General features: G+C 39.8%; 1 protein-coding gene across 4 annotated transcripts in view; it reads left to right on the top strand.

Moving 5' to 3' along the window:
* Positions 1 to 7,050: 7,050 nt before the first annotated feature.
* Positions 7,051 to 27,773, top strand: part of LOC113028027 (KAT8 regulatory NSL complex subunit 1) — a 46,213-nt gene continuing 25,490 nt past the window's right edge. For 2 of the 4 annotated variants that reach the window (XM_026177962.2, XM_080305297.1), the window contains exons 1-2: positions 13,212 to 13,707; positions 17,438 to 18,905. In XM_026177962.2, coding sequence (XP_026033747.2) covers positions 17,506 to 18,905 — 1,400 coding nt within the window. In that variant the 5' untranslated portion in view covers positions 13,212 to 13,707; positions 17,438 to 17,505. Of the gene's footprint in view, positions 7,088 to 8,753; positions 9,126 to 13,211; positions 13,708 to 17,437; positions 18,906 to 27,773 lie in introns of those variants that run through there. The other 2 variants (XM_080305295.1, XM_080305296.1) reach the window with 2 other exon arrangements.

The following is a 27,773-nucleotide window of genomic DNA, read 5'->3' on the forward strand; positions in this document are numbered from 1 at the left end:
CCGCTTATCCTTTTCAGGGTCGCGGGGGGTGCTGGAGCCAATCCCAGCTGTCATAGGGCGAGAGGCGGGGTACACCCTGGACAGGTCACCAGTCTGTCGCAGGGCTAACACACAAGGACAGACAACCATTCACACCTAGTGGCAATTTGGATTATCCAATTAACCTATCCCCACAAGCTGCATGTCTTTGGACGGTGGGAGGAAGCCGGAGTACCTGGAGAGAACCCACGCAAACACGGGGAGAACATGCAAACTCCACACAGAAAGACCCCGGCCTGATGGTGGAATTGAACTCAGGACCTTCTTGCTGTGCAGCACCAGTGCTAACCACCGTGCCACCGTGCTGCCCTGAGATTAAAGTTGTTGTATCAAATTGTCTTGGGTAGATGAGGTGGTGAAATCGTACTTCAGAATCAGTAACAAGAAAGGAAATTATTTTTCCTTAAGCACATGAACACAGTGGTAAGTATGAGAACGCTGAAATAAAAACCCTCACAAACTTGAAACAGCTGCCTGGATTGATACAAAATGAAATGGCTGCCAGTGGACAGATGCAAGGATAGAGACGGTTGCACTCTTGTGCAATAAAGAGGGTGTATGTTGTATCACAAGACACGATAAGGCAGCTGATCAGTTTGCTTCACTAACTCATCTACACGGGACATTTTGTAGAGGCAGCCACGGCAGTTGATACACTTGAAACTTGAAGCCTCCTTAAATGTATCGTTCCACAATTTACCCCAAAATTCTTTTATTCTTGTTATTTTTTTCATTTCTCCTGAAACAAAACTATGATTTATACCTTTGCTTATTATAATCTCACATATTCAATTCCTACACTTTCAAATAAGCACAAGTGGGAATCTGTCTCAACCTTTCACAACAAAAGAACTGGAGGACAATCGATAACTCTGCATGTCTGCCACTTTCTGTATTTAAAACCGTGCCAATCACATTGTGGGTCAATAGGTAATTCTGTGCAGCCAGAAATCAATCAGACTTTGAGAAGTTTAATACCAATTGAAATGGAGTCTCGAAAGTCTCCATAGATGTTGGGATTTGTGTGAAATCATATCACATATGGCTCCAGTGAAAGGCTGGATAAATGATGTCAGACACTGTTTGCCGTATTGGAATGTGAAGAGTTTAGTCATCTTGCATCTTAAAGGAAAACAAAAGTGTACATTACCCAGATGACCCTGGGAGCTTTGTCCCATTAGAGCCAGCTGTCATGACAGCTGGCTCTCGGGGGTGCATTTATATGCATGAGAGGTAAGTTCATAACACAGTTAGGAAAAGCACCCGCAGTCCAGATGTAAACAATATAACTTTGTTAAGCTCATTTTCCAGTGAATGACTTCAGCTTAGACCAATATTAAAATGCTTCCTGTTGTGTTTAATCACCTTACTCCTGATGCTTTTGGACTTCGCCTGTTAATAAGTCAAAAATATGGACCACACTTACACCGATGTATAAGTTCATTTCTTTAACCCTCATGTGACCAAGTTGTTTTAGTGACTGAAATTACTGAAGGAGGTCATGTATGAGCTCATTATAATTTAATTAAGAATGGCTTTTGATTGGTTCTGTGTGTGCATTTAAAAACAACTCCAGTGTGATGTAAATTCAACCTTTGAGAGCCTATAAAACCTAAGCCAAGGTACAGGTGCCAAAAACTGCAGTTCCTCTAATGGCCTCTTGAGGCTTGCTATAAAAGTGAGTCAGTCCCCATAGACTCCTGTGTTAAAATGTCCAAATTTACAGCAGAAATAAACATGTTTACAGCCTTGTGCAAAAAGCATTTTTGGCCTCCATGGATAGTTTTCACCCTCATAAATACTTTATAGCTGTAAGGGTTTTTTGTTAACTCACCCACATGGATAATGGTAAGGCTTAAAGTTGGGAATGTGGTTGCTTTCATTAGCAGTTAGCTGTAGCTGATCTGTGCTTTCTAAGCCCAACCTACGCTAACTGTAGCCCCCAAACTGGAACTTTTGACTGTGCTTATGCTGTTGGTGACCATGGTGACCATATCTGAGCATTTTAATTGAATTATCTGATAAAATAATGGAGTCTGGTGTGTTGTAAACACTTCAGTTATTTTAAGTCAAGCAAGCTATCTCCATCTTTTATGTACAGTCGACACTAAACACTGAAGTTGTTCAGCAAACTCATAATTCATATTAAATAAAGTAAAAGAGACCCATCGTCATCAAATATAGTGTTGCATCTCCAAGTAAAGTTTTAGCATTTTTCCTACTCTTTTGTGACTTTTTTAGGAATGGATGTGTTATCGGTATTGAGATGAGCATTTGCATAATGTTCATCTTTGCACAGATGGAGCGGTCTGCTGTCTCATACCTGTATTACCTTCAGACTGAATCCACAGACTCTGACAAATCTAAAAATATCGTTGAGAATAAGAACAAGAAAAACTTTCATATCTTCCCCCAAAGGGAAACGTCTCTGTAACTGCTGGAAAAAATTGTGGAAGCTGTTCTAAAATTAAATTGAAAAGGATCTAATTACAATTTACAAATTAAAATTCAGCAGAAAAAAAGAGTACTGCTGATGAAATTGGACTTTCTGTGAGGAGTCTTTGACTGCTCTTCTGGGTGTGAGATGGATTTTAATGAGCATTTTTCTGTTCATTAGTATTATAGATGAAAATATCCTTTTAATGAAGAATATGCTGCAGAGCGGTCTGAGAAAAGTGATTATACAGAGTTAAATCTACCTAAAGAGGCGTTTAAGGGAGAAAAATGTGGGAATTTAATATATTTTAGCTCAATAAATACTTAGAAACAGATTTAAGTAAAGGATTATATCACACTGTTTTGTAGCTGAATGCACTTATAATTTTTCCTGTGGTTAACTGTAACTGCAAACTGCTGTAAGTAAATGTAGATGCAGTTTTAATGGCATAAAAAGGTAACAGAACTGAATTTCATCCCCCTACACATGTTTAAGACTTGCCATGCATGCAGTAGGGCATTATATGCTTGGATTATAAAAGCAAATTAAAAGTAGCACATTTGTGCATAGTGAATATCTGAGTGACCATTTTACAGGTTCTAGCTTCAGTCCGGTGATGTGTTATGTCTCAGCTCCATCTAGTGTTATTTCCATATAACTACATTTACATGTTGCTATCAGATGAACCACCGATGTTTAAAATGAGGTAAAGAAGGTGAACTTTCCAGAGGATTAAGTGAAACATCCTCCTCAGCATCAGAGCATTATGATGACAGTATCCTGAAGACTAATGGTGTTAATTCTCAGTTAACTCTCCCTAAGCTGGTGTTAAATGCAGATAGACAGAGCCCCAAACCATTTAAATGTCAAAACAAAAAGATTTTGTGACAGCCTCCTATTAGGTTTCCTGTTTCTATCACCGCATGAAGAAAAACTCGATTTCGTCAGCTGTTCTTACTTTGTTGAATTACTGTAACTTGCATTTTATGAAAATTAGGGGTTTTTTTTGGTGGGTGGCTGTAGCTCAGGACATAGAGCTCATGGTTTGATTCCTGTATCCCTGTACTGAAGTATCCTTGAATGTAATACTGATGCAAGTGAACCCCTGAGTGTGAATGTAAATGAGAAAAGCTTGTGTTAATGGGTGAATGTGGTCAGTTGTATAAATCACTTTGAGAACCCGAGTAGAAAATTGCTCTACAAGAACCAGCCCACTTACTAATGCATTATTTTGAGGAACATATTTTTATTAAACTGGTTTATTTATGTGACCCATTTAAATCAAACTGGACTTTATGCACTTTTATTACTTGCTATAGCACTCTGGTAGACCACCACTGTTCTCTGTATGCAGCTAAACGGTCATTCCTGTACGTCTATGTAAACCTTAGACTGATTTAGAATCAGTACAGCACTCACACATACGAGTTTATTTATTGATCTGATCATAAAGTTTCGCTGAAGTTTTTTTTATTTGTTTATCTGTTTTAACCCTGTTGAAATGATGTTAACACTGTATTTATCTGATTGTTTAAGTTTAGAGTTGTTACAATCTCTGCTGCCCTCTTGTTGGCATATCTTTAGAAAAATCTCCTGCACAAATAAAGGATGTGACAAATAATAATAAATAAAACATGAACTTCTTGTGCCACTGTACATAATCTAAATGTGTGTATGTGAGGCTGGGTGGAAGGATGAGCTGAAATGAAGGTGGAAAGGTTGCAGAAAAGACAAAGAAAAGGAAGAATTGAGAAAACTGAAAAGGTGAAAAAGACAAAAACAATGATAATGCAGCTGGAAAATGTGAGCATGTCATATGAATAATAAAGTGTTTCATAGTGCAGTGAAGTCCATGTAAGGTCCTGTTTAAAATTTGGTGGATGATTTCAAGAAATTTGACTGGCCAGTAATGTATCCAGGCTGTCACACATCCAACACGGTCTCAGAACAGGACCTCTTCTTCTTCTTCTTCTTCTTCTTCTTCTTCTTCTTCATCTTCTTCCAGGTACTTCCTTTAGGAATCACCACAGCAGATCCTCTGCTTACATCCCACCCTATCCCTACCATCGTTTTCTGTGACCTTTCTTCATGTCTTCCTTCACAACATCCATTAACTTCCCTTGAGGTCTTGCTCTTCTCCTCCTGCCTGGCAGCTCCATCTTCAACATCCTTTCTCCACTATATCCACTCTCCATCCTCTGCACATGTCCAGCCCTTCTCAGCCTTGGCTCTCTAACGTTGTCTCCAAACTGCTCGACCTGAATCTTGTCCATCCTACTCTCTCCCAAAGAAAATCTTAACATCTGCTCGGCCTCCAGTCTTTTTGCCAGTGCCACCGTCTCCAAACTACGGTATCCATCGCTGCCTGTCTCGCTACCGTGTTGTAAAAATTCCTGGTTAAAATGTCTACTGCCCTCTCTCCTAGACATCCCCATACCCACACAGTTATGTCATCTGGAACAGCCACCTTTCCACTCTTCATCCTTTTCATACCTGCCAAAATTGGACCACTGAATGGCTTTCCACTATTACTTAAGAGTCAAAATGTATGGAAAGTTTCTAGATGTAGAAAGGTTTTTTGAGTCATAAAGACATCAAGTACTGCTGTATTCATTCTAAAGTTTAATATATGTCTCCATGTGATGACAGCAAACTCAGTGAATGCTCAGCTGAAATTGCACCTTTTCATTTGTTACAAGAAGAGAAAAACGTAACAAGAAAAAGATGCCTGGTGATATTATGTCAAATTTTCAAGGGAGAAGGTTAAAGGAGGTCTTGCTCTCTGGCTCAGGATTCCAGCTTCTTTTTTTAAATTAAATTTGCAGGTGCATTTTTTTTATTAAAGGATTTTCTGGGCCAGGCCCATAGTTTTGGTCTTTAGGGAGTTAATTTTCACCCTCATGCAGTAGAAGTATTTGATTTCAGAATAACAGACGCATCTCATAGGTGTGTAGATAAGTGAAACATGTGTGTCCCTGAAGTTTTGACCACATGACCATCAACGAGCACACAATATTCCAAATATTTCTCTTTCACCAACAACAGTGAGGTTGACCACTGATGTTGGCTAAGGTCTGCCTCACATTCGGAGCCAGATTATTAATTTACTGGCTTGAATAGAAATTCATATTTAAATTCAGTGCCATGTAAGAGGCGTAGAAGATATATCAATTCAGCAGCTGAAGAATGAAAAGGCAATGCGAAAAATCTCAAATACCTCCTCAAAAGATGCATTTTTTTTACATGTAAATGGTGACATTTGAATAAAAAAAGAGGGGAAAGGGATGCTTACAAAGTTCATACAGTGCAGTGGTTAAACATGTGGCCCAAGAGCCAGAACCAGCTGCCAAATGATCCCACTGGTCCCACTCTGAATCCATTAACAACTGTAGTTTTTCAGTAAAATGTGGTGATGTTCGCCTGACTACACAGAAATGAAAATGCATGAAAAGGTAAGTTTTTCAAATTGTTTGAACCACAAATATCTAAAATACTGAAGCTGTATACTTACAAAAACTCCAGATGTGAAGGTTTTTTCCAAGGTGATTTGCAAACTGTAACGCACATGTAATTACACTGTACTCAATGACTGTGGAATAACTTGGATATATTTTTATTTTTGCATTTATTTTTTAAATATTACCTTTTGTGGTTGTTTTTAACAGAGTGGGGTATGGAGACCTGCTTAACTCTTATGGTTTCAGCTTTTTAAAATCTTGCGCACAGCCCAGGTGCCCAGCCCAAAATCTGCTTCTTCACACTTAAAGAAAGGGGAAATTTGTCAGTGGTTTTACTGGCCTGGCTCGCCTAAGATCAAACTGGGCTGCATGTGGCTGCTGGGCTAAAATGAGTTTGACACCCCTGCTCTAAATGTTGAAAAGGCTTCACCCTCGGCCAGGCCTCTACTCCTAAGTCATTTTCACTCCCCCTGCACGTACCTGAGAAAGGTCAGACTTAAGCTTTACTGACACAGCCCCACAGTTTGCCCCTCTGCGATGCTAACCGCTGGATATTCATGCAGCCAGCACAATGCTGCCTCACTGACTTATATATCCACCCATCCTGTCTCCGTTGCCTGTAAGTAAGCATCAGCAGCTTCAAGTGAATCTCCATTCTTGTAAGGGGTTTACCCGCTATTGTGCCTTTCACCGGTGAAATATCACCCCGCCAGCTCTTATCTGCTTAGAAATACGATGCAACAGAATATAGTAAACAAACTCACGCGCTGCCATTAGCTTTATGTTTGCGTTTTTTTTTATTGTGCAGTGAAAACCAGTGGCTCATTTCTAAGCAGTAGTGCCCAAAAGCAAAGCATCAAAATGGGAGACAGTGTAGTTACTTTGAGTGAGAACAGTCGCGTAATGGGGCAGTAAAAGGTGTGCTTCATAAATAACGGGTAAGTTGTGAAACATTTTCAAATAAAAACAATATATTTTGGGATAATGAAGTTTCATGCTATGAACTTTCGTCCACATTTCCGCTGTACGGGCATTTGCAAAGATTGACATCTGCAGCAGCCAATAGAAAGCCTCGAACTGGTCTCTCGACCAATAGCAGCGCAGGGGGGGCTGGTGTTATGGAGTCGTAAACGGTTAGTAACAGGACAAGCAGGTAAGTAAGATTTTGTCTTGTTATTTTCTTAAAATAAATGAACGCTCCGCTTGGCAGGAAAAAAACACGCATTACGTTAAGCCCCCGGTTGTTTGGCTTGAGCTGGCGGAGTTTTTAAGCGCACTTTTCTGCTAAACGTGCAGCAGTCATTGAGAAGTCAGAGTGGGATCGGGAAGCAAACAAGCTAGCGAGCGTTAGCATCTCTTGCTAGCTCAGCTGGCTGCTATCTGGCAGCCTGGGAGTTCCAAACATTAGCCTGTTAGCTCCGCAACTGGAGAAACTACTGTTTGATTATAGCATAAATCTCCAGTGGCGCATTCCTTCACACAGCGTTCAGTGAAGGAGCCGCTTTTTGTAAACTTACATTTTAATTTCTACACCGTGGTGCTGACATTAAGCGACATTTAAAACTTTTTCATTATAAAAATTTGCAACGATAACGTTAGTGGATGTTAGCTTTAGCTAGCGTTAGCGTGGCAGCAGGACATTCAGATGAATAAATAAATAATAAATAATAAATAAACAGCTGGGGAGACGATACTCAAGACTGAGTCCTAGAAAAAAATAGTGGGGCGGGCGAAGAGGGTATAATTCAGAAAAAACGCTCAAATTCCGAGATTAAAGTCGCGCATTAACGAGAAAAATAGGAGAAATAGTGTTTATTTGTAGCCAATGAGTGACTTTGCTTCACTTTTGAACATTAAGTTTGAAAGAAAATCAGAAATGTGAACTCCTTGTAATAAAAGACCAACAACACCTCTTTCCAAGTATGTTGTTAAGGCAGACAACAAGCGACAAACTCATTTTCACTACGCTGCAGCGCAGGTCTACGTGCAGCAAGCGGTGGGAGGAGTGCACGGACCCTCAACAGTGTACAGCACTGGAAAAACGTCATGTATACTGACGTCCCGCTTCGCTCTCATACAGTGCCAATTTTATATTTATTTTTTTTTACGTACACTGCGCCTCGTTTTTCATATAACCCTGGCATTGTTTTTATTTTTCAGTTTTGTTTGTTTGTTACATTTTTTAATTGTGCCAGATTTGCAATTAACCCTAATTTTGCGTTTTTTTCCACTTAAATTTGCTATAAATTTTATTTGTATATATTCCTTTTTTCCCTTCTTTAATTTGCATTCGTTTTCTCAGAAATTAGCCCCACGTTTGTCATGTAAATTAGCTGTTCTTTATGTTAAATTGCCCCTAAATTCAAGGGTTGTTCTTTCCATTTTCCACTGGGCAATTTTCCAAAGTTTGCTATTTTTTTCCTCAAAAATTTGCCCCCCCCCCCTTTTTTTTTCTTGTAAATTTACAATTTTTTTAGTTAGTGTAATGTGCTGATATCGATTTACTCATGTAATTGTTTTTGCCCGTTCGAATTTTCTTTCTCTATAGCATCAGGATTGGCAATCAGCATAAGAACTGAAGTAAAATAAAAAGTAAAATCTGCCAAATCAACAACATGGTCCAACAAGGGAGCTGATAGTAGCTTATATATCTGTAACTTGCAACATGTACAAACAAAAAATTCCACAAGAGTTACAGGCTTGCGCATCACCTAACCCTCTATCTTTTCCTACTACGCCATCATAGTTAAATGTATTGTCTGAAAATTTTAAATATGATTCAAGTAATCTTATTTTTTATTTTATTTGTTTCATTTTAGGTGTCATATTTTCATGTGTGGAAACTGGGAAAATGATCCCATGGATTATTGATTGGAGTTCACCGACAATGGAGTTAAAGGTATAATTGTTATATGCATTTACCTTTATTTTAAAGCCAGGGGGTGCTGCAGCCACCCAATGGCCTTGGAGAAAAGATCACATCAGGGATATAAGTAGTCTGGATTTTGAGCACCCGTGTGAAGAGCAACTGATTAGCATACTCTGTGGACATGTCCCTGTGGATGTATTTTGGTCAAGTGGGATGGATTACATATCCTTGAAGTCTGAAGGGATCACCTAGGAGGAGCACAAGGAAGTTGAGACATCTTTGCATCAGCTGTAACCTGGAACAAGAGCAAATGGATGGATGGGTATTTGCCAGTTATAACAGTCACAAATCGGTTTGTTTTGTTTCTGTGATGTTTTTCGTTCACGTCCCATGAAGACCTGCGGGGGTCATTTTAGGTTAATACAAAGCAACAACAAAAGGAAAGAAGTAATATTAGGAGGTGAAAATCACACTTTTAAAAGTTACTGTGATAAATCAATAAGAAATGGCAATCAAATTTTCAAGAAAAAAAATGCAGAAATTCTCAGAAATGAAACTAGCGACAAGACTGGTTCACTGAAAAAGTTATGTTTGTAAAAAGTGTAATATTCTTATAATAACAACAAACATTTTTGAAAATGATAGTCTTTAATATAAAAGAAAAGAAAATCCAGAAATGATCAGAGATTGAAGCCAACAACGTTTTTTTCTCTTAAGAAATGACAAGGTATATTTCTTTATTTTATTAAAGTAATTTGCAAGAGTTAAATGGAAGTATACCCCTGCTTCACTGTACAAGAGTTGGGAGTGGCTCAAGAGTTGGGACTTTGCCTTGTAATCGGAAGGTTGCCGGTTCGAGCCCCGGCTTGGACAGTCTCGGTCGTTGTGTCCTTGGGCAAGACACTTCACCCGTTGCCTACTGGTGGTGGTGGTCAGAGGGCAGCTGTCCGGCAGCTGTCCGGCAGCCTCGCCTCTGTCAGTGCGCCCCAGGGTGGCTGTGGCTGCAATGTAGCTGCCATCACCAGTGTGTGGATGACAGGTTGTGTAAAGCGCTTTCTTCCTCCCTTTGATTTCCACACACACAGATAATGAAGTGTTTATAATGCATGTCCTTTCTGGTAGTCTGATTATGCTCAGAGGCCATGCAAGACCTGTTAGAATAGAATTTTTAATACTTAACAAGCATCAGGAGATCAGAGGTACTGAAACAATCTAAAATCACATATTTTTTTCCATTTTCATTTAATAGTGGGCTTAAATGGTAGTGAGACAAGAGAGGATATAATGTAACTTTGTAAACATCTCAGCTCGGGTTTGTACCCGTTTCTAGACGAAAACACTTCTCAGTAGAGAACTACGTTGAATTTCTCTTTTAGTGTGGGAAAATGGCTGTCAGTGTGCAACGAGTCGTTTATAGGATTATCTTCTAGTGCACAGGATGTTATTAAAAGTTGTTTATTTAAATGTCAAAGAAGATAAACCAGACAAGCAAGAGACACTGGAGTAACAGTATGATCATCTAGTGATGGGCGAGTAGCTGCAGAAAAGTAGCCTCCCTTAGCAAAAAATAAAAAATAAAACCCATAAATAGTGTTTGAAAGAGAAACTTGAATCTGATATTACTTTTTAAACAATTTCAACAAAACACAGGGCATATTTTTCAATTAAAGTTGTGCCTAATGTAACTTGAAGTCCATCCAAGAAAATTAGGTTAACATACTCACTGTGCTAGAGCCGTGCTTAAAATACCTTCATATGATAAACAAAAATTCAATTAATTTGAAGCTACATGATGTTCAGGTTTATCATTCAAAAATAGATAAATGATATCTCAGTGTGTAGCCTCAATACAATTTAGACACAATTAAGCCTGGGGAAAAAAATCAAAATGACAATGTAAATGTTTAGAAACAAGCTGTTCAGTGGCAAATATTAATTGTTTATTTTTCCATTGATGTGGATGTCAGTCAGCATCGCTGCAAATAGTAGCCAATAAGCTAGCCTTCAACCCAGCTGCTACTTCATCTCTTAAAAATAAAAATGAAAAGAAATTGTGCAATATGCAAAATTAGGTCAAGAAGAAGGAAGTACAATTTGTTAGATGAGATAAGATAAACTTTTAGTCCCACAGGTGGGGAAATTTGTTTACTTATTTGATCAGGTATATACCTGTTTAAATCTTACCTTAAATTGCAAAAGCTTTTGAAAGCAGAAAACAGTGGCCTGGGTTCGAGTCCAAACTGCTGACACGTCTTTCTTCACTATCCAATTTTTAAAAAAACAATTTTTAAAGGCAAAATAATAAAAAATAAAATACAATAAAAATACTATTTTAAAAAGGGGGGCTTGAGTATCACTAATTAAGGTAATGCAGAGGGTTTTTCCTAGTTCAGAAGGGGCCTCTGTTGGGTTTGACTACACCCGTAAGCATGACTGATGCACATTTAGCTAAGGGAAGTAGTCTTTGTTATGTTATGTATGGCCATTTAAGAAACAAGCTCGAGTTCATTAAACCTCTGCAAAAATCTTCTTTAAGAAACAGAAGCTCTTTGGTGGGTGTCAGTATTTTGTTATTTGTAGGAAAATTCCTACTAAATGTGGGCCAGTCATGCTTGCATGTGAGGTCGCCCTCCAAAGGCCAATTTTGAGGCCTAAAAAAGAACTCATAGCATTTGAACTTAAAGCATTGCATGGATACAAAACACTGATAAGACTGACTTTATCTTACAATAAGATGATAACTCTGTTAGTCCCCACTCCCCTTTACAACTTCCCAGCAACCACATCCCCCCTCATTACTGAGGTCAGGGATTTGCATTTTTCCTTTAATTTGTCACCCATCCACATGATGATCTTTTCATTAAAAATCAGTCAGATGTGAACATTTTTTTTGGTCTGATCCCCTCAGAATCGGTTTTCCATAATACAAAGTAATAAGAGGTTTGTCTATAATAACAAAGACTTCCTGTGATCCAGGCCCTCCCAAATGCTTCATCTGCATCTGGACATCAGTCAAAATAAAATGAAAACGTCACTTTTTATTAAAAACTTTTAATAAAAGGTCTCTTTTTTAAAATCTATTAGGCAACAATTGAAAAATTTCACAGAAACACAGGTAGGAGTCAGAGTATATTATAGCAACTTTTTTAGCCTTAAACATGCTTGTATATATTTTATCCTGCAGTTTTGTTTTGCGGCTAATAAAAAAAGATAGCAGTATAAATGCAACAAAAACATGAGACCGTTCTAAAGAAAATGCTGTAAGTAAGTGTTTTAAAACATGCCATAGAAAGTACGTTTTTATAATGTTGTCAGACTAATTGATACTTAACAGGCTGTGTCGCCTTCATTATAAGGATTAAATATGTATTGTGGCTCAGTACAGAACTTTCTGGTCATAAATTGCTCAAATTAGATGGTGAAAAATAAAATATCTGCCACTAGAATGCATTATAATAAATCATTATAATGCATAGTAATAATAATCTAATTAGCACTGTAGATATTTATAATAAATATATTAATAAATAATAAAATTATAATAAATAGGGTTAAAATACACAAACTTTTTAGAAACTTTATTTCTTGTTGACCTAACATTTTGCTAAGAATGACATATTCATTAACTGAGTTTTGTTTCATTTATGCCTGTTCGGACATAGTTGGCGCTGTTTTTTGCACAATATGAAGGTTCACACGCGGCTCTGTGGGGAAGATCTCCTTCATGCGGCCAGTAACACTTGACACTAAACATAAACATTTAAGACTGATGAGTTAAATTGATTCCCTTATAGTTTTAGCTTAGTTTGTTCTTGTTTGGAGGTAGTTGGCGCTATGTTTGGGCACAGCGTGAGGCTTTTATTATTTTATTACACGCAGCACTGTGGAGAAGAGCTCCTTCATGTGGCCGCTGGCTGCACCTCGTCATGAAGCTTGTTGTGTGTAGTGTAGTGTGGTGTTTGTGGGCGATCCTGTTCCTGTTAAAAAGTGACAAGAGGCGCAGGCTCTGTTTGCACAAATTCTTCCAAAAAATAGCTGCTTAGGGGAGCAGATCCCGGCTGTAGTCCTCGTTCCTGTTAGTTATTGTTGATTTTCCGCGTAAATATTTAGCGCACAGGTGGTCTTTGAAGCATAAGGGGTATTTTCTGTGTGTACCGTTGGAGTAGGAGCATAGATATGGCGTGTTTAACCAGAAACAGCAGCGGTCGCGGAACCAGTACAGCAAGAAAATAAAAGTGTGTGTCCGCTGGTATCTTTTTTGGAAGACAATGCCCTCCTGTGGGATCTTCTTTTGAGCTTTTATGTCGTTTCTTATCTGCCCTTTACTCTAGTGGTGACTATGAGAAACGTCTCCCGCCTACCAGCTCTAGCACATACGCACACACTCACGCGCGCGCGCAGCACTTCTATGTTTGTCAGAGTCAAATCCGAGGGAGAGGAGCTAGCCGCCATTTTCTAAGCGTCTCTCCCTAAAACGAGAGAAAACGGCTCGCGGCAAACTGCCGTCTGGATTACCTCTTCCTCACCGGGAATCGGACTTTTCGGTAAAGGATTGCCGTGAAATCGCCTACGTTTGAAGTAATTTGGAGTAGAAAGGACGGTTTCGCGGCCTTGCCCTTATATTCGGCGAGGCTAGCTGGCGAGTAAGGTGTAGCTCGTTGATTCGCCCATTGCTGTATCCGGAACGAACCCGAGCGGCTCTGCGCTGTGGACCCGGGCCCCTTTTCCTCCGCTCTCTGGTTGCATTTATTATTTTATGGATATTAATTGATGGCTGAGTGATCGAGTCAACGCGCCACATTTTGTGCGTGTGTGTGCGTGTTAGCACCCTTGGATTTTTTTCCACCAGAAACTGCAGGGGATTGTTGCCGAAATTCCCTCGGATAGTGCAACCTCGTCACGTGGTAGGTTCCTCCTTTTTCTTTGTTAGCGAGCTAGCTAGACTTGGCTGGGTCTACCCCCAACTTCTCCGCTTTTGACACATTTGAGCCCCATTTGTTTGGCGAACTGAATGAGGACCGCTGTAGATTTAAATGTAAAAACAACAGGGCTGCCTCGCATGTGTTCCTGTAGGTCTAATTACAATGCAAACCATGTCTGCACCCTGCATTTAGCTCCCAGCGCGTTTTAAAATAAGTTCTGGGGATGGCCAGATGCTAACAAGAGGCCAGGATTCATTCTCACGCTAATTCTCCGTTTCGTTATTTATGCTCTCATAATACATGTCAGTGCTGGGCGTTTATGCGCCTCAAACTATCAGCCCGGGCGGTGCGCACAGGTTACGCAGGCTGGAAATGTTTACGTGCCTAACTGGGTTAGCTCAAAGTTTACGGCCGAGATATTGAAGGGAGAGCTTCAAAATAAAAGATCTAATGTGTCGCGGATGGGCAGCTTTTCACTGCAGCTGGAGGCTAAGCTTGCGGGCAGGTTGTGTTTCTTGCATCAGCAGCGTTAATTTGCACACAGTGTGTCTGAAGTGACAGGCTCCACGGAGGAGATATTTATCTGCCGAGTTTCCCTGCTGCGTGATCTCCTGCTCGCGTGTATGTTTTCTTAAGATATTCAGCCACGTCTCGATGCTACAATCGCTCTGCTCTTCGGTGGCTTCAAGGCTATGAATAGACTATTATAGCCGTGTGCTCTCAAAACGCTTTTGTAAACATCAGGAAGACATTTTGGTGATTGCGTTATGCTTTGCTAAACGTTGGATGTGGATATTATTTTTGTCGCATCTCTACAGAGGCTCACTAATGGTGCAGTCGGTCCGTAGGGTTGGTTATTTAAATTACCCCCCGTTCTATGCTCAGCGTGTTGCATGAACTCGCTCAGTGTGTTTAAAGCGGAATGGGCGTTTTTTTTTTTTTTTTTTTTTTTTAAGGTGGATGAATTGCATTGCATAATCTGCTTCGGAAATACCAACATGGCGTAGTGCGCGCTGACTAGAAACTGCGGTGAAAATACTGAGAGCCGCCTCCATTCATCTCGCCCTGCAGACGCTACAGCGTACATGCAGCTCGCTTTTTATCTGCTGAATTGTGAGAAGGGAGGCTTTTTATCTAAAAGTTTAACATAGATACAAGAGATACTTGGCACGTTTGACGTCCTTAAGGTTTTCTTTAAATTTGAATAATTTACTGACAGATTTAATTGGATAATAATTTAGGGAAAGGTGTAATAGCTGAAAATTAAACAAGAATCCAGTCAGGATGACATCATGTGCTTTGGGCTAATGCTGGGGCCTAAATCCACCTACTTACTGTAAGAAACCCTGCTGCATACTGACTTACCAGGGCACATGTAGGGCAGTGGGGTTTGGGGCAATTTGCATTGGCTTTTCCTGTTCCTCTCTCATAAAAAGATGTCTTCCAAAGCGTATTCTTTAAAGAGCAGCTTTGTTAAGTTAAAGACAATGAGGGCTTGTTCACACAGGCATGGGTGGAGTGGGAATAATAATTTATTAGCCTGGGATTTAGCTCAGTTGTCTGTTTATTCCATCTTTGTCTTTAGCATCACCAGCCCCAAGGTCAGTGTGTGCATTTTAATTTCTTTGTACTTACCAGATGTTGTGGGTCCCTCTGTTGACAAATTATTGTTGATTTCAGTGACAGCCAAAGAATGGTTCTGGAGTGAACGATTGTATTTTAAGAGACTGAAAACACTTTTGCCCGGGATTTTCTTACCCTTCAACTTTGCTTGTGTTTTATTCTTTAGCAGTTCACAGGTCAGCAGCATGTCAAAGAGTCAATGTCATGGAGTTTCCATTAGTATTAGTACATTTATATTGAACATATTTTAATAAACATTTAAGGCAAGAAACTTTCTTTTGGGGTGGTGGTAGTAATTTTCCACTCATTGTACAGTCTTACAGAACCTGTACAGCAAGTATTTCTGTTTAATGTTTTGTTGTATACAGGCACAGTCTGCATTCATGTTTTTCCCATCATGATATACAATTATTATGGAGAATATATTTTAAGTATATGGATGAAACATGGATTTTTCCTGGCTAACAGAGGGGGTGGGATACTACCAACATCAGCAAGATTAGTCGGTGTACAGTAAACACAAGGAGTTCCTGCTTTTTCCTGTTGCCTTGTTTGACAAAAAAACAAACAAATACAAATTCTCCCAGTATTTCTAACTATCTTGTGAAGAAAACCATTGTACATATTAGGGGTGGTTGATATAACCTCAGCATTAAATCTTGATAATCTTGAAAATACTGAATTCTTTATTCATGTTTGATTCTTGAAGCTTGTGGGTACACGTAAATGAAGGGCATGGCTCATCCTCCTTTTCTAATGAGCTAATATCATTGATGAGAAATTGCTAATTTGAAGTGTGAATCTATTGAAATAAAGTGTCAACAGCAGCAATAGTGTAGTAGTGACACAGCATTATATCCAGTGACACAGCAAAAGACAAATGTGGCCTTGTTTGCTTTTTCCCCAGGACATTTTAAGTATAAAATTGCTGTTTAACAATAGCTAAACCAACTTAACCCTGTAACAGTTCAGTAGCTGCACAATATTATCACATAATGAAACTGAAAAATATTTAATAACTTGTAACTTTGGTTGAGCTTTTTTAATCAGTTGCTGAAAGTCCTCCTTCACTACTATGTAACCGGATCAGTAATTTCCATCCACCCTTGTTTACATTTGGGAGCTACTAGTATCCCCTCCTCCATAGCCTTCTTTGTTTTTGTTTTTAAAGTTTATTTATTTTAATTATAATTTTTTCCTGAAGTGGTGACACACGTTTGTTTCCACCTTTAGAGTAGAACAATTTTCTTGTACGTTTTTTTTGTAAGGTACCGCACTTTATTGGAGATTGTTGAAATATTTCCCTTTTAGGCACCAAATCTTCATCACTCTCAGACATGCCTGGGCTTGTTGCACATAAAAGCATATTGTTTTACAGTAATGATATTGTGATGACATTATTATGTCACCATACAAATTTATGCTGGTATGATGATCCCTGGATATATGATGTATCATGGCTGATGTATGACACAGTTGTAGTAATTTTGTAATAAAAAAAAGAATACAAAAGTCTTAGTATTTAAAATATTACTGTTTGTCTTTTTCTCCCTCTTCTTCTTCTTACTGTTGTTTTTATTGTTATATTGTTGCAATAATAATATTATTGTATTCATATCATTATTATAACAATAATAATAATCATAATAGAAGAAGAAGTGTGGACAACAGAAATTTCACTGTGCAAGCAGTGGTTTGAATAAAGCATATTTTTGTGTATACTTGGTTGCTGAACACAGTCACTAAAATACTGCATTTATTGCATCAAATATGGTTTCTCATATTTCAAGAACAGGTCTTATGGTTCCCTCACCTGAGTAATTTTGAATGAATGAATATAAATGACACTTATGGAGCTGCTGGTTTCAGTTTTAAATGAACATAGGTAGTATCTGTATGTTTGTTTACACCTTGTTATGAGGCACATCCCTGTATAAGGTTACTAATGTTATCTCTTAAGCGCTGATGGGAAATTTACCACACAACTCCCTCATGTGAAATAGTATCAGAATTTGATGATGGGTGGTTTTTGGTCATAAGGTGAGTCTTAACTTTTATTTCTTTTCTGTGGTTTTTTTTGTCCCTGCAGGCTGTCCTCAGGTGGGGCAGTAAGCGGGTGGAGTGGAGCAGGCCGCGGTGCCCGTCCCTCTGCACTGCATGGCTGCGATGGCGCCCGCTCTCACCGACGCCCCAGCCGAAGCTCACCACATCCGCTTCAAACTGGCTGCCCCATCCTCGAGTCTCTCACCAGCCAGTGCAGAGAACAACGGTAACGCCAGCAACATCCTCATCCACAGCAGCGGCCCCGCCAAGTGCAAGGCCACCTCCGAAGAGTGTCCCCTCGACTATTGTGGCGGAGGTGGTAACCAGGAACAGCAGCAGCCACAGGCCCAATCTGACTCTGTGTCCCAGGCCTCTGCCCTGGGCAAACTCCAGCCACTTGTGGCTTCTTATCTTTACCCGGATGTGACACCTGTCCCTTCAACTAAGGAGTCAATTAAGCTGCAAGGAGTCCTCATTAAACAGTCTGTGCTGAAAAGCCACAGAATACTGCCCAACTCTCTGCTCAACGGCAGCGGAGACTTCCTCAGGAAGAGGCAGGCGATTGAACTGTCGGGCGGCCAGCTCAAAAGTCTCATGAGTGGCGGCACCAACGGAAGCGGCCAGCCCATGGCACCCGTCAACGGCCTGGCCAAGAAGCTGGCCACCATGTCCAGCTCTGGCTGTGTGGTCGCGGTGAATGGCGACAAGCCTCCCGCCGCCACCGACTCTCAGCCCCAGAACCTGCCCTTTGACTCTGAGACCTTGACGGCGACCTTAACAGGGCACATCCCTTTGAAAGGAGCTCTCAAACGGAGGCATTCCTCTGGGGTTTCTCAAAACACAGATGGACAAAATGTCGAACCACCAGTGCTTCAGTCAGCTGCACTTTCTCCCTTTACCAGCGGCAACCCTAACCCAGTTGAACAGGCGAATTTGGAGGAAGCAGATCCAGATACCCCTACGAGTCAGCCACAGGGTTCTGATGGAGAGCGGCCAGGCAGCAGTCAGCAGGGCTCACCGCCATGTACGCCTGCACCTCCCATACCCTGCAGTTCCTCCTCAGATAGCCTCGACGTTCATGTAAGAGAACGCACTCTCATCAATAGCAGCCGCCAGGCTGAGCTCGAGAGCCGACTGCGACGCCTGCACAAACGTCTTCAGGTGGTACAGGCAAAGCAGGTTGAGCGGCACATTCAGCAGCAGCTGGGTGGCTTCTTGGACACGGCCTTGAATCGGCTATTAGGCAGCAACCGGAAATCAGAGACTGCAACCCCCACAGCTTCATGGAGGACCGGGCGCCACTCGTCAAACAACCGGGACGGTCTGAGTCGTTTCCTGAAAAGTGGCTCGATGCCCTTGGAGCTGGAGAGGTTGTATTTGAGTGGCTCAGCCAACCTTCATTCAGCAGAAAGCGCCTTTGACTCTGATGTAACAGAGAGTAGCTCTGGAGGGGACTCTGACCTGGAGGAGGAGGAGCTGTCCCGAGTGGACATTGAGCAGCGGCATGTCAAAATGTAAGTCACCCTCTGAAACATCAGGCTATTAGGGAGTTTGTACACAAGCACACAGCTGGTTAGAGCCTTCAAAGACTGGAGGTGAACACTGAGGGAAAGAAGTCTTATGTTGGAAAAAGGTTTTATACAGAAGCTCCACAGAAGGATTCATTCAAAATTTGGCTGCACTGTTTGGTAACGCCACAGTACTCTGACATTTCATGGTGCTGGGAGTTGTTCAGTCCCTATATTTCCAGGGAAAGTTTCTTGCTGCAGTTTTTCTGTTATGCCATTCCAGGTGCTAGTGACAATTGTAACCACATAGCCTGCCTCAGTAGTTGTTGGGTAAAACCCCAGGAAGGGGTAAGAGGTACGATTCACCCAGAGAGAGAGCGTGTGTAGTTGTGTGGGTGCTATCCTGTGGAGAACGAACCGGCTCGAATGGACTTGCTGCCTCCTGAGAGGGCCTGAGCTGAAATCAAGCGTTGTATTTATTTGCAGGGCGAAAAAGTGAGCACCCACAGAGCACGTCACTGTTTTGGTTTAAAACTGAAACCTAGTAGGAACGTAGAACTGCAGGGGTGGTGGTGGTTTTTGCAGAAGGTGTGAGTTTTATATTTTAACATGCTGCCTGTTGTGACGTCAGGTTTCCCTCAGCCAGGAGGGTGGCCTGTGCATGTACTTCATGGGAAGTTCACATCAGAGAACGTGTTTCTGTGTCATTAGATTTGGGGAAAGTGTGTGTGTGGGGGGGGGGGTAGAGCAGGTGGTGTTAGCAGCATTAATGGAGTTACTGGCCTGTTGAAGATTGGGTAGATTATTAACAAAGCAGTTAAGATCACTGATTTTTATTATCCTTTCCAGTGTTGACTTTAGACCTTTGACCTAAATAACTCCATAACGTAACAAGAAACTTGTGTCCTTAGCATACATGACTGAGGGGTTCAGTTTTGGAGCAAATGGTTTTTGAATGTTTTCTGTGGAGCTCAATGGGGGCGAGAATATGTTGATTAAGTTATACTTTATACAATTTCTGTCTTGTTCAAACACGAAAAGAAGCAAACCAATTAAGAAAACTAAATAAATATGATACGCAAGATAAATAAAACATAAGTTAAAAAATTAAAGGGGAAAATAAATGTAAATAAAATAATTGATTCAACTATAGAGAGAATAACTAAAAATGTAGATCAAATAAAATAGAATGCCAGAGAAAATAAAACAAGACAAATAAAAGTGTTAAAAAAATAAGGTAGAAAATTGGGGAAAGTAACATTAAGCAAAATTGAAAATTAAATAAGATATGTTAAAACCCAGGATAAGAAGTTCTCTAATGCCTTTTAAAATGCCTGTATACAGTAGTAGTACTAGTAGTAGTCATTTAGGTAATAAGGGTGAATATGGCAGTTCAGAGTTGCATGTTTGTAATGAAAGTGAAAGCTGTCATGTCTGCAGGGGGTTCCCAAAGTTATGTTCTTAAAAATACTACGACAGGGTTTTGTTTTTTTGTTGTTGTTTTTTAATTCAGTCTCCTTTGTTTTCAGTAGTGGATACGGTTTGCCAGGAGGTCATCAGGGTCATGGTGATAGAAATGGGAAGTTGTGACATTTTAGATGGCTGTATTATTTGTGAACTCATAGCTGAGAGTTGCATCTTGTCAGTGAAAATGCCAGGCAGAGGAAACAGTATGGAAAGGTTGGTTTAATTAGAGGCCGTCAAGGCAAATTGGTGGATCAACTTAACCCTTTCTTTTAGCTCTAACTCAGCCCATTATAATGTAGGCATCTCTTGAATTTCCCCAAGTAATGATGATCAAAAGCACTTTTCACCAAGCACCTGAAGTACTTCGAGGTATTATTTGAGTTTACATGTTGGGCTCAGTTAGCTCTTTAGACATGATGTAAATGACTCATACTGAGCTCATTACATTCAGTGATTTCTTTCTCTAAAGGGGACCAATCATCATGTAATAATCAGCTGAAATTCCCAACAGTGGCTTCATCTTTTCTTCATCTGCTTCAGTTAATCTTCTGTTATAGCCAACATGATATGTCTTGTTGCTGCTTTACCATGAAAGCTTTCCAGCCACCAGCCATCACAAGGCTTTTATTGTGAAGCAGCAACGGCTTCTTGGAGCCTTAGTCACTCTTAACAAGCACTAACTCTTCAGTGAATTCAAGCACGTCTCTGTGGAAAACTGTACACGTATTTACAGGTTTTTTTTCCCTCCACTCTGTGAAACGCTGGATTTTAACCTGTATGGTAAATGACGCATCAGAACTTGTGAGTGTATGACCGTTTCTAAATGTTGTTTTGCTCAGAGAAGATCACTAATCAATCATTGGCTAACAATGTTAACCCTACTGAAGCAAGCTTAGGGCCTACAGGTCAGGAGATGTGTTAAGCAAACAAGTGTCGTTTTTCCACTCATGTATGTGACCTTAACCTGAGAGCAACTAGTTAAGCTTTGTGTTTGAGGGCAGCAGAGTGCTCTTAGCCTGAATTACTTGAAATTTTATCAAGTTTCAACTTAACAAAGAATTGGTTTCACCTTGGATTGATTATAGATAAACATTCAAATTTCAGTTCTTTTAGATAAATCATGATTATTTAACAGATTGTGGAAATATAAATAGATTAATTGAACTCAAGAAACGTTAACACCTGTGGTTCCCAAGTAGTGTGCTCTAGGTAAGTATGAGTGTGCTACAGGATTTGTGACAACCATATGTTGCTGTGATATACAACAATTAAGTATTAATTCATTTGTTGCATCAGTACATGAAAGCTACCTGTCTTGCGACTTTAGTGAGAGGGGATATCAACAGGGCTCAACTGACGTGTGGCATCTGTAGTGAGGTGTTGGTTAATGCCACCATGATGTCAAGCTAGCTGACGAGGCATTTAGAAACGAAATATCTGCCAGTTAAAGAGTGTTGAATTTGAACCAGAAGGCACAAGACAGTTGGGTTGGGTTAAAGTATCAGAAGCAGGGATGGAGTTGAGGTACAGGTTGGGCTGTCAGAAGCCGCATTACAATATCAAAAAAGAATGAACAGCAGATAAGAGTACAGGTGTGCCTTGAAGTTTTGGTTTTGCCATTTGTGCGTGCACAAACCAGTGGACTACATGACTAAGGGTTGCTGCTCTCACTATTCAAAATGCTAGTTGGTTAAACTATTTGTTTTAATTGATAGTAGTTAGCTTCTTCCCTGACAGACAGAAGTGCCTCTCTTGAATGCAGATGAGTGGCTGTAACTTCACAGTAAACAGGTGTTTAAATACTGTTATATATTTGTAGTCAGCAATGCACATAATAGTGGGTTTACACTGAATATTAGTGTTTTATTAATGTCCAACACCAGTTAGCTGCTGGCTCTAAGGTGCTATGCAGCCACCCACCATTAGCCAGACAGGCAAACAACCGAAGTAAGAGGAATTACACCCCCACAAAGTAGTGTGGGTCTGCACTAGTTTGGTGTAAAATGTGAGAGTAGACTGATATCACTTAGCTGGAGCAATCGTTAGGCCTAGTGTGGACTCTAAACATGCTTATGCTCACCGGCCAAAGACAAATTTTGATCTTGGAAAAGCCCCTAAAATATACAGCTGGTAATTTGAAGACATTACACATGACAAGTTTTTCATTTTCAAAGCAGAGGAAAATTCTGTATTTTTTTGTTCATGGTGATACCTGCTAAGAAAAAATGCAATATAAAACTTTTAATTTATCTGGCTCAAAATTGGCCTCTGGAGGGCGACTACAGGTGTATGCAATGTAATTGGTTTGCAGTAAGTCGGTGTTTTCCTAAGTCATCTGTGCATTTTCCTGTTTTTTGTTTTGTTTTGTTTTTTTGTCACATTGATTGTGAGTAAAATAAAACCACATAAAGTCAAACTTCTTTTTAAAAAAAAAAAAATATATATATATATATATATATAACATGCCTGGTGATTTTCCTTGGGATAGAAGGCCAAAACCTCTTCTGTAATCAAGGAAGAACACGGACATTGTGTAGCTGTTCATTCAGTATATTTAAAAAATAAAAAACCCCAAAAAACTGGTTTCTTAGCTCCCAGCCCTGCGGCTCTGAAACCTTAGCTCCCTTTGTGAACATGTTCGTCTTCCTGGAAATAAGGTGTGTGTGTTTATGTACATATAACCATGAAGCCACATTTTCACAACTGGCACTTTGTCTCAGTTACCAATTACTGGCTTACAGCTTGGTACCACTCAACACTACACTCACAATGTAATGTTGTCTTCTTCAGGCCAGCAGCACCTCAATTATTTAATGTCAGCCGAGTTGACAGCGTTGTGTAAAATAACCTATTTGGATGCGTTGCATTACTTACAGCTAATCCCATCATCGCTGTCTTTACTGTAGACGTGGTTTCTCGTATCTCAGAGGATTGGGGGGCCAGCCAACTGGCCAGCATCTGGTGCAGGCTGTCAATGTGACGTCTGTCCATGCCGCTTTCCTTTATAAACTATTTGCAGAATCACTTGGATGCATTAGATTAGGCCTGTTACACTGCATTGAGAAATGAGTGGGTACTTTTTTTTTCTTTTAGTTTCTGAGGCAACAATAAACGCTCATCAGGAAATCTCAGATGTTACATAATGCCTCGTAGACAGAACAATGAAAACGTCTGCGTATTTGCACTCAGGTTTGGGGGCTTTGCATGTTTTAGTTGATCAAACTGTGCTTCAGTGATGGAGTACATGTTGCTCATATGATACTAATGCATCGGGACAGTTAAATGACTGTCTGCCCACCTTGCTTCTGCTTGTGAATCAGGGTGACTAGTTTGGCCGGGACCACAGCGTGCCCTTCATGCTTATGGCTCAGCATTACTCTGCAGTCTCAGCTGCTCAGCTACCTTGTCCCCATACTCATTCCTCCATGTCTGTGTATTTACGGATGTATGCGAGCCCCTGTGTACGTTCCTGTCCTGCTCTGACACATCTGGATGCGTTTAGCTCGAGCTGAGTTCCTGAACACGAACCCACAGTCGTTACATAACCCTCCTCTTTTATGTAATGACTTGCTGCTGCTGCTGCTGCAGCTCTCTGGTTGAATTTGCCCTCTCTAGTTTCTCCTGCCCCACACCCTGCCTCGGCCTGCCTTGTTCAGTTTTCTTCCTATGAAAAGATGAGCCTGACCAGCTGCTAGCTCACCCCTGGCACATCAATTATATCTGAAGAAAATAATGTCAATGTTAGGATAGTTTTCAGCTCTTTTTATTATTTAATGTGTTTGAAAACCCTTCGCACAGGAGGACAAAGAACTAAAATGACAGCTGCTAACTTTAATTTCTCTGTTCTTGTTACATAGTATGAATGATGGCTTGCTGGTTGTGAAGCATAATTGAAAAAAGCGATTCAGAGGTCACACTTCAAAGTATCAATATAAGTATGGTAGAGAGTGGAAGTTATGGGAGTTTTAGTAGTGTAGTTTGGTTGGTTGGATTCATTTTCCCTCATAGTTTGCATACTTACACAAATACTGCAAGTCTTAAAAATGCTAAGCGGTGAATAATTGGATTTTATGATTAAAACAAAATAATAATTCACCATCCCTTTAATTCCAAAGAGAGTTAAAAAGATTGAGTAGCAGAGTCTTAAATCTTTCCTGCTTTGAGCTGTAGGATGCCTGAACTGGTCTGTTCACATTTAGATGATAGCTAACCTAAACTGCATTTGACACAGGGCTGGTACTGCAGCTTTAACCACCTTGTATAGTCCTGCAGAGATGTTTTGGAGGGTCCAACCTAAATCTGAGCTTTTGAAGTACAAATGAAGCTTTGTACTGGCTTTCTTTGTAGTAGTTACCTGTCTTGACAAAACTAAAAACCCCAGTCCCCATGGGCATTGCGATGGTGGTTCGCAGCTTTCAGTGTTAACTTGGGGTTACTGCTTCAGGCTGTAAGTGCACGGTGTGTTTGATGTGTTGTTTCACTTCTGTTTCGCACAAAATAAATAATTTGACTTCCATCTACATCAGTTATTATCAGAGGAATGTGTGATAATGATCTAGAAAGGATATAAACAGAGAAATGTAATTGTGGAGTATTTCTGCAGGAAGGTATTTATTTTTGTGCTTTCACAAATTAAATATTAATTTATTTTACCTCTCAGCAATGTAGTTTATTTGTAATTTGTACATTAGAGCTCTGAAACTTGAAACATGTGTCATTTAAACTGTCTTTTTATTAAGAGTTTTTCCTTTATACATATAAACAAAAAGAGAAGAAAAGGATTACAGATTATCTGTACATTCGGGGTAATTAGCCTGTACACTTAAGGCTGTGAAATATAAAAGGAAAAGAAAGCTAAATAAAGAAATATAAACATAAGTATTATAATAGTAATATTTCCCCAGATAACATAATCCCTGCAAAATAATCCGATTCATTCCCACCCAGGTCACTGCCCTAGACCTGTACACTGTATTTCCACTCCTGACATGAGGGAGTTGCACATAGACAAAAGTGAATGTACCTGAAAATCTGTGTCATTTAAATAGTTCCTGTGTTCAGGACTGACTCTGTCCCTTAGATCAATGACAGATGTGGAAATCACTTACATTTGTGGATGGATCAAAGTGAAATGAATTTGACTGATTTAAACCTCTTGGTTTTAAATACTTATCAATTTTATAATCCCTGTTCTGTCAGCTGCAGTTCCTGCAGTGTAAAACATACTTGGCAACAGATGAGTCCCAGCGTGAAAACATATTCATGCAAATTCTTTTGACAGTGCAACTCGTACTTGTACTACACAGCTTCCTTCTGCATTGCTAGTTGGGTTGCATATATAAAATGTATTTCTTCAGACACTAGAGCACACTCACGTTAAAGAGTTTTTAGTGTTAAGCTCAGCCTTGCTCTACTTGAACATAGGTCACTAAAGTTAAAGTAATCTCACTTATCCAAAAATCTGTGTATTTTCCTGTCATTTTAGACTTTGGAAGTAAGTGTTTTACTTTTGCATAAATTAACCAGTGAATTCTATTTAAAGTTTAAAATAATCCTCTTAATTAAAAACAAATTTTTCTCTTTTTTTAATTATAACAAACTCTGACATTTCCAGTTATTAAGTACTTGTTTTTAATCAGTGGTGCCAAACAGTTTAACTGCAGTGAAGTTAGAGCTGGGCGATATGAGATTTTTTCATATCACGATATGTTTTTTTCATTTCAGGCGATAACGATATCTATCACGATATAAGCCAAATAACTATATTTGTAAGATTTAAATGTGCCGTTGCTCACAAGTAAAATGTGAAATAATCAGCAGCTTGTTTTTATTTAAATATTTATTTCCCATAATAAGTTCAACAGGGTAGATGTACTTAAGGAACATGAGACTTTTTCAGATAAATAAAGGCAAATATTGCAAACTACACAAAAGGCAGCCGCTAAAGCGTTTAAGTTTCAAAATAGAACAAACGAAACAGACTAAATTGTCAATTCCACTTAGAAACAAAATATTAATTCTAAAAATAAATCTTAGTTTGTTTTACAGAATAACAGACAAAACTGACTAACTTTTGTCAATATCAAATAAACTGAGAACTAAAAGGAAATTCTCAATCTCTCCTTGTTGTATAGCTGAGCTTTTCAAACAGTTTTAACAGTTACTTTAGTCTGACAAAAGCCGAATGACGAATTAGCGCTTCCAGTCAGAGACTGAGGCTACGTCCACACGTACACGGGTATTTTTGAAAACGGAGATTTTCAGTTTTCGTTTTAAAAAATAATCCCGTCCACACATAAAGGCAGAAATGAAGGAAAACGCTGCTATGAACATGCCAAAGCAGCAGGTGGCGCTAGATTCCTAACCGTGCAGAAATGTTGGCCAATCAGAAGTCTAGAAGCCTCGGTGGGAAAAAGTAAACAAAGCTGCGGCATAGAAGCAGAACCGAGTCGTATGTGTGGACGGACAGTAACTGTGTGTATATGTAAGCATTTAAACACTGCAGAGAGTAGAATTAACAGTAACAGTATTGTAGAAATTCATTTCACCGAAACAATAACGTGGCGCACAGTGTGACGCATGCACCAGTTTATTGTATTTCCAGACTTGCTTTCGGCACAATTTACAGTGCACGCTACTCTGTTTTTTGTCAGACTTGAAATAGCCGAAATACCTTCACACTACGGAACTTCTATGGCTCTTCCGTTCGACAATCTCTCCGGCATTGGAACCATCATCTGTTTTCTCTTCGGTCACGCTCGGTTGATTTTTCTAGTCGGCACACTCATTTCCTCCATTACCCGCTGGCTGCTTCCCAAACAAACACACGTGCGGCTTGGCACTTGTGCTGTACGTAACAAGTCACGCGACGTGACGCTGCGGCTGTGATTGGTTCGGCTCTGCGCTACTTAGTTTGGATTGGCTGACCTTTTTTTTATTTTTTTATTTTTATTTTAAGAGGACAAGAGCGGCGAGGTCTATCGCGATAGCTTAATTTCTCTATCGAGTAAAAGTTATATCGCGATACATATCGTTATCGTTCTATCGCCCAGCTCTAAGTGAAGTTAATAATTAGATTTTTAAAAATAAGGTTAGGTTAGGGATTTCAGTGTTACTCCACTGGATTTAGAAGTATATGGAAAGTTAAAAGTATTTGTACCTCCTACATAGATTCTTTCACACAAAGAAGTTACTATTATTGTTTAGTTACAACAACAATTACATGGGAAGTTTTTGTAACCTTTCAGCCTGATCTTTAGACTCAAGGAATGACAGAAATGTTTAAAATTGCACTTTCCTGTCATGCCTTCAGTTGCCTGGCACATTTTATTTTAATTTTTTAAGGAAGTGAATTGAGGCAGATCTTTCAGTTGGTCTTATGGACCTGGTAAATGTTCTCCATAATGT

Source organism: Astatotilapia calliptera, chromosome 8 (assembly GCF_964374335.1).
Source record: "Astatotilapia calliptera chromosome 8, fAstCal68.1, whole genome shotgun sequence".
In the NCBI taxonomy this organism is placed as follows: Eukaryota; Metazoa; Chordata; class Actinopteri; order Cichliformes; family Cichlidae; genus Astatotilapia; species Astatotilapia calliptera.